We start from the raw sequence: 16,772 nt of genomic DNA on the forward strand, positions 1-16,772 counted from the left end.
CCTCCCAAACCTTCGGCTGCCTCCCACAGGTCTTCCCTGCTTCTGTCCACTCTCTGGCCCCTGACTTTCCGGCCCCTCCCTCTCTACCCCCGTCCGCCTCAGCCCTCCTTGACAGTCCCCTTCTCTGCCCTGCAGACCCTTCACCTTACCTTCTATTCCCCGACTCCTTCCCAGGCCCCACCCTCCCTCCCCTGCCCATGTCACTCCCCCTTCTTCCTTCTGTTTCTTCTCTCTGCTTCCCCCCCCCACACCACCCAGGAGTCCCTCCTCCTGACCTCCTGGTGCCCTCCCCTTCCTCTGCCCCTTTACCCCGCCCCATTTCCCCTCTGCTCCATTCACTAGCAGTTCTTGGCTCCCTCCCCCAACCCCTCCACAGATTCCCGTTGGAGCCCCCCCTCCCCCCTCCGCAGTCCGCCCTCCCCATTCTTCCTTCTCCGGGTCTCCTCCCTCCTCCCGCCCTCACTCCCTGGCCGGCAGGGGGCGCTGGGCAGAGGCGGGGCGGCGCGGGGACTGGCCGCGATGGGACCGGAGGCGGCGCAGACAAAGGCGCGGGCGGTGCGGGGTGCGCTGAGGGCGCCGGCCGAAGGCAGCGGCGGCGGCGACGTGGGTGAGCCGGGCAGGGGCACCCCAACTCCCGAGGCACGATCTGGGCACGAGGGTTACAGGGAGCGCGGGGGCACAGCCGGTTTCCAAAGTTGCAGAATGTGCAGCGGGGCCGGGGTGATAAAGGGTGCAGGCTGAGGGTCTGGCTGGGGTCTTGGGGTGCGGGCAGGGATCCTGGGGCGTGGGGCGCAGCTGCACTGGGTTTTCCAGCCCCGGGTCTGGGTGTCGGAGACGCGGAATCGCGAGGCTCCACTGCTTGGAAAGTTGCGGGTCCGCGGCTTCCAGAGTTGGGGCGCACTGGCTGCCCCGGAGCGGGTGGGGACCGGTCCGAAGTGGGATTCGGGCGCCGGGCTTCTGTCAGGAGCCCTGCCGCGCGCGATCGGGATCTCCTACCCCGCGCAGCCGCTCCGAGGCGCGTGACTACTTGGTGAGTAACTTTTCCCGATCTCAGCAAGTCCCAGCAGGAGCGGCCCGACCGGAAAGGCCTGGGTTCGGGACCCTTTTCCCTAATCTCCGCCAGTCCTAATCGCGTTCCCGACTCGAGTAGAGCTGCCCTTCCCCCGCATAGGGGCTCCGATTTCAGACCCCGTGACCGTGACAGCGGCTGCCCAGGACAACATGGGGGAGGGGGCTGACCTCAGGAGCCTGACCCTGCCTTACTGCATCAGCAGGACCCTTCTTCAATCCCCTCGGGTGCAGATTTGGGGGTTCAGGAGGGTATCCAAAACTCCCGGGTGATGGGTACAGGCACCCACAGAAGGCTGGGGAGCCCCCTTCTCCCAGTCTTGTTCTCTGCTCACATGGTGGGACCTGGGTTGAGCCACTTACCTACTGTCTTTCGTATGCGCGTGTGCATGCATTGCGTGTGTGTGTGTGTGTGTGTGTGTGTGTGTGTGTGTGTAGAGATAAGGTAAGGTCCTATTCAATAGTCCAGGTTGGCCTCAAAGTCTCAACAATCTTGCCTCATCCTCCCTGGTGCTGCGATGACAGACGTGTGCCACCTTGCCAAACTTTAATTTTGTCCCGTTTTCTTAATATTTATGTATTCATTTAATGTATATTAGTGACCTGTCTTCAGGGACACCAGAAGAATCAGATTCTATTATAGATGGTTGTGAGCATGTGATTGCTGGGAATTGAACTTAGGAGCTCTGGGAGAGCAACCGGTGCTCTTAACCGCTGAGCTATATCTCCAACCCCTCATTTTAAATAGGCTAGGGTCCCCTGGAGACTCGACTTGGACTCCAAGATGTAGCCTTTCCCTTGGGGTGTGTGCTAAGTGGTCCTTCTGTGGGAGCAGAGAGTTCCTAAGTTCCGGGTTTGGCCCCTGGAAGTGATCCACTTTTACTCTCAGAGATGGGGGTCTATGGTGCTGCTGTCCAGGGTGGCCTTGAACTCCTGCGATGCATGATCTAACCGCCTTAGTCTCCTGAGTAGATGGGATCACTAGCTCTCACCACCAATCCAGCTTTGTTCCACTTTTCATGCAAGGCCTCTGCGGGGCTGTCAGATGGGAAGGGGTGAATAAGATGTGCCACTCACTTGATCTTGGCCACATGCCCAGTTCCCGTGGGAGGACTGGTAACCTGGAGGGTGAGGATGACATTTGCATGCCAAGGGCCGCTTGGCTGTTCTTGGAGTTGTCTCCTACCCAGGCAGTTTGGTGGTGCTCTGTCACCTCTCTGGTGACACTAGAGACCTAGAGACCACTCAGCTCAGATGTGGGGGCTACAACTCCATTGGTACAGGAAGCCCTCAGCTCCATCCCAGCACCACAGAGACTGAGTGTGATGGGCAGGCCGGTCACCCCAGCGCTTGGGAAGCAGAGCCCAGAGGAGCATTCAAGGCCAGCCTGGGTGTGGTGATTTCAAGGCCAGACTGGGCTAAGTCTGTCAGTGACTACTGCTCTGATCGCCCAATTCTGCCCCTTTCCTTCCTTGCTACTTTTGTGAAGGAAGTCATCTGGAGGACCTGCTTGGCCTGAGCATCCCTGGCTGGATCAATCATTGCTCATCAGCCCCATCTCTCCCCAGAGACCTCTCTGGGTGCCCCTTAGATGCCATCCAGCTCAGCCTGACCAATGTCCACAGCCAGGTGAGCACTCACCTACTCGGGTCAGACCTAGCTGTAAGTGACCAGCCCCTATAGAGCTTCTGTTCCCCCTTCAGGGAACAGCCAATCTTCAGCACCCGGGCTCACGTCTTCCAGATCGACCCTACTACCAAGCGGAATTGGATCCCAGCTGGCAAGCACGCACTCACTGTGTCCTATTTCTACGATGCCACCCGAAACGTGTACCGCATCATCAGCATCGGGGGTGCCAAGGTCTGAGCAGGGGCTGGGGCCGGTGCTAGCAGCCAGATGTGAAGCTGGGTAACCTAGGGAATGGAGATCAGCGAGCCTTTCTGGGACCCAGCTCAGCAGGGGCTCTCACAGGGGGGGCTCATCCACTCAGATGGGGATACTGGACCTCAGTGCACCAAGAATCTACTCCAGCCTCCACTGAGGGGTCCTAGGGGGGGCTCGGCCCACAAGTCATGCCTCTGGGAGACTCTGGATGGGGGCTTTCTACCGAGCCTGAGACAGGTGCCTAGATTATTTTTTTAATCCACTATGTAGTCTCCTCGGCTGTCAGGCTGGCTGCTGGTGATGGTTGTTACCACTCCTGCTGATCTGAAATCTTGCTTTCCTCATTCCCAGGCCATCATCAACAGCACAGTCACCCCCAACATGACCTTCACCAAAACCTCTCAGAAGTTTGGGCAGTGGGCAGACAGTCGAGCCAACACTGTCTATGGCCTAGGCTTTGCCTCTGAACAGCAGCTGACCCAGGTGGGCAGGGACATGAGCAGTGACTGCATCTGTGTCCCTTGTGGTGGGTTCACAGAGAGCAAGACCCCTTGAGTGCACTGGGTAGTATGGTCATTTGCCCCCTTGGCTCCAACATTACATACTCCTTGTACCTCTTGGGGCATCAGATAGAAGCCTGTACTGGCACATTCCCCACCTGAGAAGCCCCTCTCTCTCCAGCCTCTGCCGTCACCACTTAGTGCTGGGTCCGTCATTTGTTTTAGATTTATTTTATCTGTGCGTGTGTGCGTGTGTGTGCATGTGTGTGCATGTGCCATGTGTGTGCATGTGCCGTGTGTGTGCATGTGCCATGTGTGCATGTGCTGTGTGTGCTGGTGCCTGCAGAGATAAGAAGATGGCATTCGACCTCGGGAACTGGAGTTACAGGCACTGTTGGGGCACCTGTTAGAGATGCTGGGAACTGAAGTCATCTTTTGGAAGCACTCTTAACTCCTGGGCCATCTATCCAACCCCCTCAATTTTTTTTAATAAAAAGGATTATTACTTTTTTATTTGCTTTAGGTGTGAATTTGTGTGGACACACCTACAAAGGGTAGAGAAAATGATCAGGGATCAGTTCTCTTTGTCCGTCCCCTGGGTTCTGAGAACCAGCATCAGAGTTGGCAGCAAACGCCTGTGCTTTCATTGAACCATATTGTTGTGTTGGGTTTTTAAGTGTTTTGGTTTGGTTTTTTTATGTTTGTTTGGTTTTGGTTTTTGACTATTTTGAGACAGAACAACCTTGGCTGTCCTGGAACTCACTCTATAGACCATAGACCATGCTGTCCTTGAACTCATTGAAATCCACCTACTTCTGCCTCCCGAGGGCATCACCACTACCTAGCCATTGAACCATATTGCAACCCCGAATTTTGTTTTGTTTTGTTGTTTTATGAGACAGGTCACTCTGTATCCTTGCCTGTTCTGGAGCTCTCTTTGTAAACCAGGCTGCCTTTGAACTCAGTAATTCTCCTGCCTCCCAGTGCTGGGATTAAAAGCATGAACTACCATGCCTGCCTTTTGATTTTTTGTGTGTTTGCTGGTTTAATATTTTTATTTCATGTGTATATGGGTTTTACTTGTATGTGAATACACTGTATGTGCTGGCACCATCTCTGCAGGTCACGACAGATCCCCTGGAACTGGAGTTCCAGATGGTTGTGAGTCACCATGTGGGTGCTGGGAACAGAACCTGGGTCCTCTGCAAGAGCAGTCAGTGCTCTTAACCCCTGAACCCTTGAACCCTTGCTGCAGATCCCAACCCCTCTCCTTTTTTTTTCTTTTTCTTTCTTTCTTTTCTTTTCTTCTTCTTTTTTTTTTTTTTGACAAGACTTTTCTTCCTTTTTGGGAGGGGGTTGTTTTTTTTGAGACAGGGTTTCTCTACATAGCCTTGGCTGTCCTGGAACTTGCTCTGTAGATCAGGCTGGCCTCACACTCATGGAGATCGACCTGCCTGGTTAAAAAAAAACATCTGGGTTGGAGCGATGGCTCTGTTTTTAAAAACACTGGCTGCTCTTGCAGAGGACCCGGGTTCAGTCCCCAGCACCCATCCATCCATCCCAGCCATCTATAACTCCAGTTCCAGGGGACCTAACACCTGGACATGGGCACCCGGCCCATATGTGGTGCCCAGATATACATGCAGGAAAAACTGTGACACACATAAAATAAAATAAGTTTTTAAAAAATTATTTTCTTATTTTTCTTTTTTGTGGGTAATGGGGTCCCACATTGTGTTTGTAGCCCTGGCTGATCTGGAACTTGCTGTGTAAACCAAGCTGGTTGCAAATTCAGATTCTAGCTAAGGTTAACCTTAGCTTCCTAATCTGCCTGCCTGTGCTTCTCAAGCGCTTAGCTGGCGGTAGTGCGGCCCAGGGTGTGCTGGTCCAGAGCATGTGCCCCTCTGGCAGAGGACTGAGTCAGTCTCAGCACCTGTGTGGAGCTCCACCTCCTCCTGCTCCGCGGAGGGAACTCAGGCCTCTGGTTTTGGGGGCGCTTACATGTATGTATGTACATACAATTAAAAACACAGTTTCTTTTTTCTTTTTTTTAATTTTTATTTATTATGTATACAGTGTTCTGTCTGCATATATGCCTACTCGCCAGAGAGGGCACCAGATCTCATTACAGATGGTTGTGAGCCACCATGTGGTTGCTGGGAATTGAACTCAGGACCTCAGGAAGAGCAGTCAGTGCCCTTAACCTCTGAGCCATCTCTCCAGCCCCCCCAAACACGGTTTCTTTTAAGAGTTTTTATTACATTTATTCGTTTTTTCTGTGCTGCGTGTCTGTGTGTGGTGCAGTGTGCTTTGGAAGTCAAGGGACAGCCTGTGAGGGTCAGTTCCCTCCTAACGTGCAGGTCCCGTGGGTCACACTTAGGTCATCAGGCTTGACAGCAGCTTATCGAGTCAGATTGCTGGCCTCAGACATTCTTTTCTTCTCTTTTCGAGGCAGGGTCTCTCTGTGTAGCCCTGGCTTTCCTGGAACTCACTCTGAAGACCAGGCTGGCCTCGAACTCACAGAGATCCACCTGCCTCTGCTTCCCCAGTGCTAGGGTTAAAGGCGTGCGCCACCACAGCTTGGTTTTTTGTTTTTTAAGAAATTTATGTGTGCCTGTGTGCATGTGTGTGGATGTCCCGAGAGACCAGAAGAGGGTGCTGGATCCCCTGGAGTCACAGTTGGGAGTTGCCTGAGGTGGTGTGCACTCTGCTACAGCTCTGCCTTCCTTTCTAACCACTGAGTCATTGCTAGGTCTTCACAGATTATTTCTGATAAATGAAAATTTAATTTTATGATCATTGGTCTGTGTGAGGGAGTCAGATCCCCTGCAACTTGAGTCACAGACAGTTGTGAACTGGGAATTGAATCCAGATCCTTTGGAAGAGCAGCCAGTGCTCTTACCTGCTGCCTATGGAAATTATTTCAAAGTGAAAAGAAAATACATTATCACAAGCACATGACAGCACTCGCTGTCAGATGGCCCATTTAGGAGCAGGAGGGCCAGGAGGCCAGCACCCTCAGGCTGTGAACACCCTTTCCTGTGTTATGAGATACTGGCCAGCGCGAAGGACAGATGGGCGCAGCCTCCCGCTGTCCACTCCCAGCCACCCTGACAGGAACACGGAGTCCCTTTCTGTGTGGCTCAGAACCTTAATGTCACCTCTATGGCATAACCCGTCACCCTTGATACCCAAGATGGTCACAGGGTTGACCTTTTCCAACCTTCCCCAAAGGCTCCAGGGTGACAGGGCAGGTGGGGGATAGGGATGTGACAGGTGGTGAGGGAAATGCCTCTGATTGTCCCCCTGCCTCACCCCCAGTTTGCTGAGAAGTTTCAGGAGGTGAAGGAAGCTGCCAGACTGGCTCGGGAGAAATCTCAAGATGGTGAATTCACTAGTTCTGCCCTGGCCCTTGCCTCTCACCAGGTAGGTATTTCTGCTGTCTGCCTCTGTTGCCCTCGATTCCTGCCACATTCCTGAGCAGCTGTGTGTGCTTCTGAGGTCAGGTGTCCAAGGCTGACCAATGGCCTTGGACATTTATCATATGTGTGCACATGTGTCTAAGGCTGACCGATGGCCTTGGACATTTATCATATATGTGCACATGTGTGTCTAAGGCTGACCGATTGCCTTGGACATTTATCATATGTGTGCACATGTGTGTCCAAGGCTGACTGATGGCCGTGGACATTTGTCATATGTGTGCAGTGTGTCCATGTGTCTGGGTGCAGAGCCCTACATGGGAGTCAGCTCCTTCACTGAGCCATCTCACCAGACCATTCCTCAGTTTTAAGTGGAATGTTTGACATCTCTGTGCCCAGGGGAAAACTTCCTGGAGAATAGTTCCAAGTGTTCAGATCCCTGTTTCTAAGGGTTGTTGGGTCTTGCGGTGTCAGTGAAGACCCCCCCCCCCCGGGGGTGCGGTTCCCCATCCAGGAGCCTGGGGAGCTATGAAGGGTGAGGAGAAGAGACACAACACTGGGCTTCACAGGCCTGTTCAGACTCCCTAATTTCAATCAATACCCCAGTGACCCCAGTCCTCGACTCAATCTACCTTACTTCTACTTCGTCCTTGACTGAAGCAAGCTCTCCCAGTGACTCAGTCCTGGCTCCCACACACAGGTTCCCCCAAGTCCCTTGGTCAGCACCAACGGTCCCGGAGAGGAGAAGTTGTTCCGCAGCCAGAGTGCAGACGCCCCTGGCCCCACCGAGCGAGAGCGCTTGAAGAAGATGCTGTCGGAAGGGTGAGGGGTGGGGCCTGCTTGAAGCCAAGATGGGGCGTGGCTGGGGCCTAAGGAGTGTATTGTGGCTCTAACTGAGCTGCAGGGCCTTGGCTGGCACCATAGGTGTGCCAGGGAATCCCCAGGACAGACTTTTAGGATGCAGGGGACGTAGTGTTGCTGCGGCCAGGGCCCTTACTGGGATTAAGGGGCGTGGGTAGTGGGATGGGGCCTTGGATGGTGGTGGTAATACCGGAGCAAGGTTTGTATGGGCGTGGATGCCACAGGTGGCAGGGGTGTGGGGTAGGAATCCAGGCTGCGGACCTGGGAAAGGAGGCGATCGGTTCCTGCCTCATGGAGGTTGCCCCTCCCTCATCATTTACTTCCCATTCCGTGGCTCTCATGGGCTATCACGTGGCAATCTGGGAGGGACAAGGATAGATTTCCAAAAATCTTTGGAGGTAGGGTCTCGCGGTGTAGCCCACTCTGGCCTGAAACTCATTATGTAGCCTAGACTGACATCGAGCTTAAGGCGATCCTCCTGTCTCAGTTCCACATGCCCTGGTCCCCACTTCCTAGTTTAGTGTTGTTCCGACCCTGCTCCTAGCCCAGGAGGGGCTCCGCTAGTTGCCATCCGCTCTGGCTATGCACACCCCAGCCTGGTGTTTTCCCTGCAGCTCCGTGGGCGAGGTCCAGTGGGAGGCCGAGTTCTTCGCACTACAGGACAGCAACCAGAGGCTGGCAGGGGCCCTACGCGAGGCCAACGCAGCTGCCGCGCAATGGAGGCAGCAGCTGGAGGCCCAGCGTGCAGAGGCCGAGCGCCTGCGGCAGCGGGTGAGGACCCCCCCCCATCTCTTCTGCCCCGTTTCAGTCTCCAGAATGTCATTTCTTGCTGTAAAATGACTTGAGACCATGAGATCCCCAGGCTCTCCATGTCCCGGAGCGTGGGACTGCTGAGCTGCGTGTGTGCAGGTGGCGGAGCTGGAGGCCCAGGCGGCTGCAGAGCCGGTTCCGGTGGGCGAGAAGGAGGTTACCAGCCAATCCGTGGAGCAAATGGAGGCTCAGGTGCAGACCAAGGACCAGGTGAGCCAGGGGCAAGCTCCAGGGTCTTGCCTCGGGCCAGTCTCCCTGGGAATCCAGGGTTCTCTGAGCAGACCCGGAACCTTTTCTCTCTAGGAGATCCAGACTTTGAAGAATCAAAGCTCAGGAACTCGAGAAGCTCCTGACACTACTGAGCGGGAGGAGACACAGCAGAAGGTTCAGGTTGGCTATGGGTCATGGGTGCATGTATGTGAGCGTGTAGAACAGGCTCCACCTGCCTGTGAGCAGGGTGGGAATATCTACCCAAACTTCGAGTCTCAGACCTCATCCTCCCACACTTGAGCAGTCTGTGGCACCCAAAAAAGTACCCGGAGTGTCCCCAAGACATTCCTGGGGACTCTGTTGTCCTTGGGGGTGGGTGCAGCTTGTGCAGAGATTTAGAGCCCAGGACCCTTGGACTGGTGGCCTGTTTGTGGTGTGCACGCACACCAGACGGCCACAGGCTTCAGTCTGTCTCACTGCGCGTAGAACTCAGATTTTTCTGGACTGGGATCTGAGCCACCGAGCAGCAGGGATCTGTTCTTCGACCCTAGCTGAATCTGGGGCACCGGATTTCCCGTGGGTAAGAGGGACTGGGATTGAGGACTGTCAGGTTACAGCCGGCACTTCACCATCTCTTCAGTTAAATACCAGTCACTTCGCTAAGCATGCTTCTGTCTTTGAGAGCTTTCCTGGGATCACAAGGTTAGGGGTTAATTTTTTCCTCCCACCATGTGGGTACTGGGGATTAAACCTTCAACTTGGGTATTTTTGTGGCTTTAGCTGCAGCTGTTCTGTAACTCAGAGATCCACCTGCCTCTGCCTCTCAGTGCTGGGATCAAAGGCGTGTGCCGCCATGCTCCCCCCAGGTGCATCTGGCTTTCCTTGTGTGGTTTTGTGCAGATTCCCTTACATGTCAGGGGTTGTACCCCCTAGGGCACTACATACGGTTGTGAGTCGCCCCATGTGGATACTTGAAAGCGAACCCAAGTGCTCCGGAGTTTATATTCTTAAACACTGACCATCTCCCCAGTCCTTAGAATTACGGTTTCTTACTGGCCTGGGGCAGGCTTAGGCAGGCCAGTGTGCTCCAGGAATCCTGCTTGGGATTACAAATGCATGCCAACCATGCTCAGCTTTTTATGTGATCACTGGGCTCTGAACTCACGCTGGGCATCTCACGCTTTTAAGACACTTTACTGTTGTAGTCTCCCAGCCTGTGGGAGCCATGGATCACACCAGCAGGGAGGGCAACCAGAGGCTTCATAGACCGCCCCACCCCACGCTCCTTCCTCCCCCTGCAGGACCTGGAATCACGGAATGCAGAGCTGGAGCAGCAGCTGCGGGCCATGGAGTGCAGCCTAGAGGAGGCTCAGGCTGAGCGGGAGCGCGCGCGGGCAGAGGTGGGCCGGGCCGCGCAGCTCCTAGACGTGCGACTGTTCGAGCTGAGTGAGCTGCGTGAGGGCCTGGCGCGCCTGGCAGAGGTGACACCCTAGTTGGCCCTGGTGGGTCTGCGGCCTAAGGTGCCCTGGCAGGGGACCAGGCTGCCTCTGAGCTTTGCACTGTGTAGTTTTCTAGAATCCAAGAGTGGCGCTGATACCCAGATTACATTTCTACGTGGCTGTACAAGCACGCGGTGTTGCTGGCACCTGTTGTCGCTAGCTGCCACCGCCCTGCATCCCAGAGATGCAAGGGAGGGCCGCGGTGGTCATCCCCAAGGGGCAAGAGAGGCCTTGGGGACCAGAGACCCGCAGGCCAACACCCATCCCGCCCCATTCTCAAGTAGGACTGGCAGGTTCAAAGAGTGTTTACTGAGGTCCTCTGTGGCCCACCCAAGGGCCAGCGGCTGCAGGTTTGCACTCAGGTCTGGGCCTTGTCCTGGGTAGACACCGGAAGCCGAGGTTCAGGAGGACGAGCCCCTCGGCCTGTGCTCCCTGCTTTTTGTCGCCGAAGCGTCTGCCCCACTTTCTCCTTAAAGCGCCGATTCTGTTGCTTGATCTTGGCCAGTTCTGCCTTGCGCTTGGCCTCCAGGTCCGGGTCCTGAGGAAGGGAGCAAGGCCGGTTGAGATCCTGAGATCCCAGCAGAGCAGCTTCCCAGCGACCCTCTCGGCCCCTAAGCCCAGCCCATCCATACTGGCTACACCCCCTGCTTAGCCCTGCCCCTTGGTCTACCTTCCCCTCCAAGATCAGCTGCTTCCGCTTATTGATCTCCTTCTTTTCATCGAAATGCGAGGCCTCCAGTTTCTACGGAGAGGGTACAGGTCAGGGCAGGCCCACGGGGCAGGGAGCCCCGCTCCACAACCTGGTGGCCACACTCACAATCTCGCACTCTCTGCGCACCACGTTGACCTGCGTGAGGATTTTCAGGACCTCGGCCTCCTCCACAGCCAGCTCCTCCAGCTGCTTCTCTGCAGAGCAGATGTGAGAGGAGACAGGCAACACTGAGCTGGGCTGAGTGCAACTGGCCCTTTGAGCCCCGATTCCAGATGTCTGGACTGATGACATTCGGAAAAAAGTGCCAAACTTGGTGGCAGATGTCTGCCATTACAGCACTGGGGAGGCTGAGGCAGGGGGATCACTGTGAGTTTCCAGGCCAACTCTGTAGAGCAAGGATCTGTCTCAAATAAATGAACGAGTAAATGAAATGTGCGAGTGAGATGAGACCCAGGCGCCTGGGATCCCAGTTCCCCGGGAGGCTGAGGCGTAAACGGAGAGAGCTCAGGGAGGGCAAGTGTCTCAGCGGCTGTTTAAGATGGGGGAGGGCTACAAGTCCTGGCCACCTAACTACCACAGATGCAGCTCCAAGACTGGTGGCCCTGTGAGCCACAGGTTTTTCTGTAGTGTTGGCTGTGTGACACTCTGCACTGGTCTACAGCTCCAGAGTGACCCAGGCAGGGAAGCCATCACCCACCCATGGACCCTACCCACTTACTGATCTGCTCCTCGATGGCATGCAGCAGGTGAATGTCATACTGCGTCACCAGTGTGATGGCCTGTCCCTGCCGCCCTGTGGGACACAGCTGTTAGAGAACCCGGGCCCCACCAAGTGGCTCATCCCAGCTGCTTATAAGCTGTCTCCTGGTTACAAGCAGGAGGGACTACAGATGTCTTCCTGGTCCCTAGGTCAGCATTCCAGTGAGGTGCCAAGCCAAAAGTGTACTGGAAAGGTGCCCCCCATTGACTCTGCTTCTGAAGGACGGACCTGAGCTCCCGGTGTCTCTCACTACAACTAGAGCCTCCCACACCCGGATCTGCTCACCTGCACGGGCTGTTCGACCAACTCGGTGGATGTAGATCTTGGGGAGCCCGGGGGTGTTGTGGTTGATGACCACTTGCACAGTGGGGATGTCTAGGCCCCTGTTGGTATAGAGCACTCAGGTGGGGTATCCATGTCATTCCTCCCCACGCCCAAGCCCAGCCTTTTGGTCTCACAGTGGCCTAGACCCCTGAAGAAAGGCACACTGAGCCTGCTCACCTTGAGGCTACATCCGTGGCGATAAGAATCCGGTACACGCTGGACTTGAACTTGGCCAGGGCTGCGAAGCGTTCTTTCTGTGCCACAGGTGGGGGGAGGTTTGTGAGCAGACAGATGGGGCTGGGATGAGAGAGACCAGGGAGGAGGCAGCCTCAAAGTCAAATGGGACACCAGGGTGACGGGAGAGGGCGGGCACCACTGAGATGTGATATCTTGTTTCCGTGTTTTTGTTAAAGACAGGGTTGTTAAAGACAGGTAGGTTTTGTTAAAGAGCGATCCAAGACAGACAGGACTACATAGAGACCCTGTCTCAAACTACAAGAAAAAGCACCCCCCCCTCCAAGACTCCCAAGGAAAACAAAAACCCACGGTTTAAAGCCTAAGCTGGCTTTAAACTCCTGTTTGTCCTGCCCCCGCTCCTGAGTGCTGAGTCCTGAACAACTGTAACAGGCATGCAAGCATGCTCAGCCTACATGGCTGGGGATGGATCACAGGGTCTCACGCTAGGCTCCATGCCCAGCCTGAGTGGCAACAGTGAGGCTGGAGAGGCTGTGCCATGGGCGTCACCTGCTTCATCATCGAGTGCAGCGCCACTGTGGGGAAATTGAACTTCCGAAGCATCATACAAAGGATTTGGCAGATCCTAGAGGAAAAAGGGTGGTTGTGGGTATGTTGCCTCAACCTACCGGAACGTCACACAAGTGGTCTGAGAGTTGTAGAAATGCTGGGTCTGCTGTCTGCCTGCTGTGCTTCTCAAAGCTAGAACCAATAAGGACCAGCCCTAACTGTGGCACTGACTTCCAGAATAGCGCTCTTAAGTGGCTGGGTCCTGCCATGTCTGATGGCCGCCTGCTCTGTCCCACAGAGAACATGTCCTCTTCTGTGGACAGACACGAGCCTCCTGTTTCTGCCCTTCTAACTGACTTAAGCTGACACAGCCAACAGCTATTTTGAGATTTCTGTTTGGTTTGAGTCAGGGCCACAGTGTGTAGTGGGCGCTGCCCACTCACTTGCAGGTGTTGGTGAAGATGATGATGGAGCAGTCCTCCAGCTGGTCCTGGAAGGTCTGGACCAGGTGCACCAGGTAGGCGTCCTTCACCTTCTCCGGCACCAGCAGGTAGCGCTGGTCAAGCTGCTCCACTGTGCGTACCCTGGAGGCAAAGCATCAGCAGAGCCTCAGTTTCCCCTTCTGCCCGAACTTTCCGGTTGGACCATTACCCACAGCTTTCGAACTCACGGGGCCTGAGCCTCCCAGAAGAAAGGCTGGTTGGTAGCCAGGCCCTGCAGTTCCTTGAGCGTGTCGGTCAGTGTGGCACTGAACAGCAGTGTCTGCCTGCATGCTGGAACAGCTGCCAGGATGGTCTCCAGGTCTGCAGTGAAGTCGGTGCAACCCTGCTCCAGCAGCCGGTCAGCTTCATCCATCACCTGCCACCAGAGGGGTGGGACAAGGGGCTGGACCAGTGCAAAAGCTGGGAACACAACCCAAGACCTGCACCACGCCCAGTAACCCTGCTCTTCAGGGACGACCCAATGGGCTCCTAAGCAGTGCTCCGGCCTCAGGCCCACACCCCCAACTCTGCAAGGCTCCAGCAGGTCCTCAAGGGTGCCCGCCTTCTGTATGCTGTGTCCATATGAAGCAAGGGCTCAATGTGGAGCCCTCAATGTCCTGGAACTTACTATGTAGATCAGGCTGGCCTCAAACTCACAGAGACCCTTCTGTCTCTACCTCCCAAGTACTGGGATGAAAGGTAAGTGGCACCACACCCAGGCGGCCCTTGTCTTTATTTCTAGCCCTTTGCCCATGTGAAACTAAGTCAAGAATGGATGTCAGCTGACCATAGTAGTAGCTCACATCTACACAGAGAGTTACAGGACAGCCAGGGCTACATAGAGACCCTACCTCAAACAGAAAAGAAAGAAAAGAAAAGACAATGGATACTGCATGTTTCCTAGACCAGTCTCTGGCTTCGAGGTCCGAGGGGAACACTTGGCTCACCAGGAACCGGATCTTCTTCATGTTGAACGTGTTGGAGCTGCGCAGGTGGTCAGCCAGGCGTCCAGGGGTGGCAATCACCACGTGTGGCTTTCGAGACAGCTCCAGCGCCTGAGCCACCATGTCTGGAGTGGGGGGAGAGGTGAGGCTAGGTGGGTGGGATCAACAGGGACCCACGGCTCACCCCAGCCTCTCAGCCCCCATACCCATGCCGCCAACGATAATGCAGTCCTTCAGACCCAGGGGCTTTCCCAGCACCCGGAACTGCTCAGCAATCTGGTAGGCCAGCTCCCTGTGGATGAGAAGGGCCAGTTGAGTCAGCAAGCACCTGGGCTTCTCTCCATTGTTTCCCCTTCCCCAGGCTCCTTGCGCCCTCCACCTCCCTAATGTTGGTGGCCTCCTCAAAAATCAGTTCTAGGGGGACTGGCGACGTGGCTCAGCAGGGAAGGTGCAAGCTACCGTCCCAGGTCCCGTCCCCAGGACCCACATGGTAGAAGGAAGAACTGATTCCTGCAGGTGGACCTCTGACCCCCACATGTGCACACAGCATGTACATACGAGCAGTAAATCAACTTATGTGGGCAAACCACTCACTGCTCAAGCACGAAGACCCGAGTTCAGATCTGCAGGGTCCTTGTGAAGCTCAGTGTGCAGCAGCATCTCTCACCTCAGGCGGGTGAGGAAGGGCAGTGACGTCGCAGGGTGGCTGGGGTTCACTGCTCAGCCAGCCAAGCCAATTAATGAGCCCTAGTTTCAGTGAGAGAACCTCTCTCAAAAAAGATGGGGGTTGAAGAGATGGCTCAGTTGTTAGGATGGAAGAGAGGTAATGCCGTGATAGAACATAGATTAATACAAATGGGTTAATTTAAATTATAGGAGCAAGCCTATAGGTTGGAACAAGCCTAAGCAATAGGCTGAAATTTCATAATTAATAAGTCTCCAGTCTGCCAGCTGGCTGACAGGATCAAGGCTCATTACAAGGGCGGCTCAAAGTCAAGGCACTTAATTCAAGAAAGCACAGCTAGACCAGTCACACGTGAGGAGTGTGCTGGAGACTCACCTGGTGGGTGTCAGGACTAGGCAGAAGATGCCGTAAGGGTCCTCAGACAGCTTCTGCAAGATGGGAAGCACAAAGGCAGCCGTCTTGCCACTTCCTGTCTTTGCACAGCCCAAGCAGTCTCGACCTAGGCAGATGGCAAAGCAGTATCAACATGAAGCAGGGCCCACTAGGCATCATTCATCAGTGTAAGAAACAGATGGTTATGGTCTACTTCTGACATGCACTTAGAGTTCATGGAAGTGACAGATGAGAAGGAGGTGCTGGGCCTCCTTCCCACTAGTTGGTGACTGTTTTAGAATTCTAAGGCTTGGAGAATTACAGGAACCTGCTATGTGATCAGAAAAGGGGGACTGCCTCAAGCTCCAAACTAATTCATTAGACACAGCTTGGGAGCCCTAAAACCAGTGGGATGGGAGATCTAGGAAGGGGGCAAACCCTGCTGGTCTACGGAAGGAAACGTCATGAATTCCTCCAGATTTGGGGAAAGGCTTCAAAAACTTGCTGGAAACCAGCGCACCAGTCACTCTGCCTGTTCTCTATGTTGACACCCTTTCTGCAGAATGGAATGTTTAAAACTGTTTAAATTTCATTAGTTCCTTGAATTTGTTACGATCTAATGTCCAACAATTATTATGGTTGCTTCTTTGAAACAAGGTCTTAAGTAAATGCACAGGATGGTCTGGAACTTGCTACATAGCTGAGGACTATCATGAACTCCTGATCCTCCCGCTTCTGCCTGTTCTATATTGGGATGACTGAGAATCACCACGCCTGGCTCCAAGGGATGTCTCTTTAACAGAAAAAGTGACACAAATACGGATCTCTGATTTTTACCTGGAGTTTGACGGCTCTTTTTTCTGTTTTCTGGTTTTTTTTTTTTTTTTTTTTTTTGCTAGGTCAAAAAGACAGCAGCTCTACTCTGTTTTTGCAGTGCCATGGATTAATTCGCCAAACTCTCCCTATGCTCGGGCACTACGAAAATTTCAGAGGTGCCACTGTCTATGTGACAACGCACACCAGTCAGTCGCAGCCTAAACGTCAATGTTGCGGGTCAGCGTCCCCGAAACAACCAAAGCCCCTGACTCGTGGGACCCACGGGGGCTAACGAAGCGGGGACAAAGAAAGGCAGGCATGAGAAGAGCGGAGAGGACTTACCTTCCAGGATGGCCGGGATGCAGCCGAGTTGCACCGGCGTGGGCTGCTTCAACCCTAGCTCCCGACATTGTTCCACGAGCCACGATGATAGCTGGAGTTCTGCAAACCCCGCCATGCTCCGAACCGGCGTGGAGAGTACAATGATGAGCACTTCCGGCGCACTAATATTGCGTCAAGCTCACGCTACAAGTTCCTCAGCCAATCCCAGCCTCGGCCGCTTTTTTGGCGTTTTCTGCAAGAAACCGTCTTACTTGCTGTCTGTGCCTGAACAACAATTCCCAGGAGGCTGTGCATCACGCGGCATCATTTTCAGCACTACTGATTGGCTCGGTAGAAC

The 16,772-nt window shown here is 54.5% G+C and overlaps 2 protein-coding genes across 5 annotated transcripts; one reads left to right on the plus strand and one right to left on the minus strand.

The window, feature by feature from the left end:
- Window positions 1-446: 446 nt before the first annotated feature.
- Window positions 447-11,397, plus strand: Homer3 (homer scaffold protein 3). 4 transcript variants are annotated; one of them, XM_038327009.1, is made up of 10 exons: window positions 447-607; window positions 2,561-2,697; window positions 2,812-2,928; window positions 3,304-3,435; window positions 6,774-6,878; window positions 7,575-7,696; window positions 8,350-8,506; window positions 8,645-8,755; window positions 8,849-8,935; window positions 10,057-11,397. In XM_038327009.1, exons 1-10 carry the CDS (start codon window positions 520-522, stop codon window positions 10,246-10,248), a joined length of 1,248 nt encoding a protein of 415 aa, XP_038182937.1. In that variant the 5' UTR covers window positions 447-519; the 3' UTR covers window positions 10,249-11,397. The 4 variants fall into 4 exon arrangements, with proteins under 4 accessions (XP_038182937.1, XP_038182938.1, XP_038182939.1 ...); XM_038327010.1 differs by having other exon boundaries at window positions 450-607; window positions 2,636-2,697; XM_038327013.1 differs by having other exon boundaries at window positions 544-607; window positions 2,636-2,697; window positions 2,772-2,928.
- Window positions 10,542-16,588, minus strand: Ddx49 (DEAD-box helicase 49). The gene is made up of 13 exons (XM_038327008.1): window positions 16,436-16,588; window positions 15,281-15,404; window positions 14,427-14,512; window positions 14,224-14,345; window positions 13,465-13,652; window positions 13,238-13,378; window positions 12,795-12,870; window positions 12,228-12,304; window positions 12,012-12,109; window positions 11,685-11,759; window positions 11,072-11,160; window positions 10,925-10,996; window positions 10,542-10,792 (listed from the first exon to the last, which is right to left on the minus strand). The coding sequence occupies exons 1-13, from the start codon at window positions 16,548-16,550 to the stop codon at window positions 10,613-10,615; spliced, it is 1,443 nt and encodes a 480-aa protein (XP_038182936.1). The 5' UTR covers window positions 16,551-16,588; the 3' UTR covers window positions 10,542-10,612.
- Window positions 16,589-16,772: the final 184 nt, after the last annotated feature.

Source organism: Arvicola amphibius, chromosome 4, assembly GCF_903992535.2.
Source record: "Arvicola amphibius chromosome 4, mArvAmp1.2, whole genome shotgun sequence".
Classification (NCBI taxonomy): Eukaryota; Metazoa; Chordata; class Mammalia; order Rodentia; family Cricetidae; genus Arvicola; species Arvicola amphibius.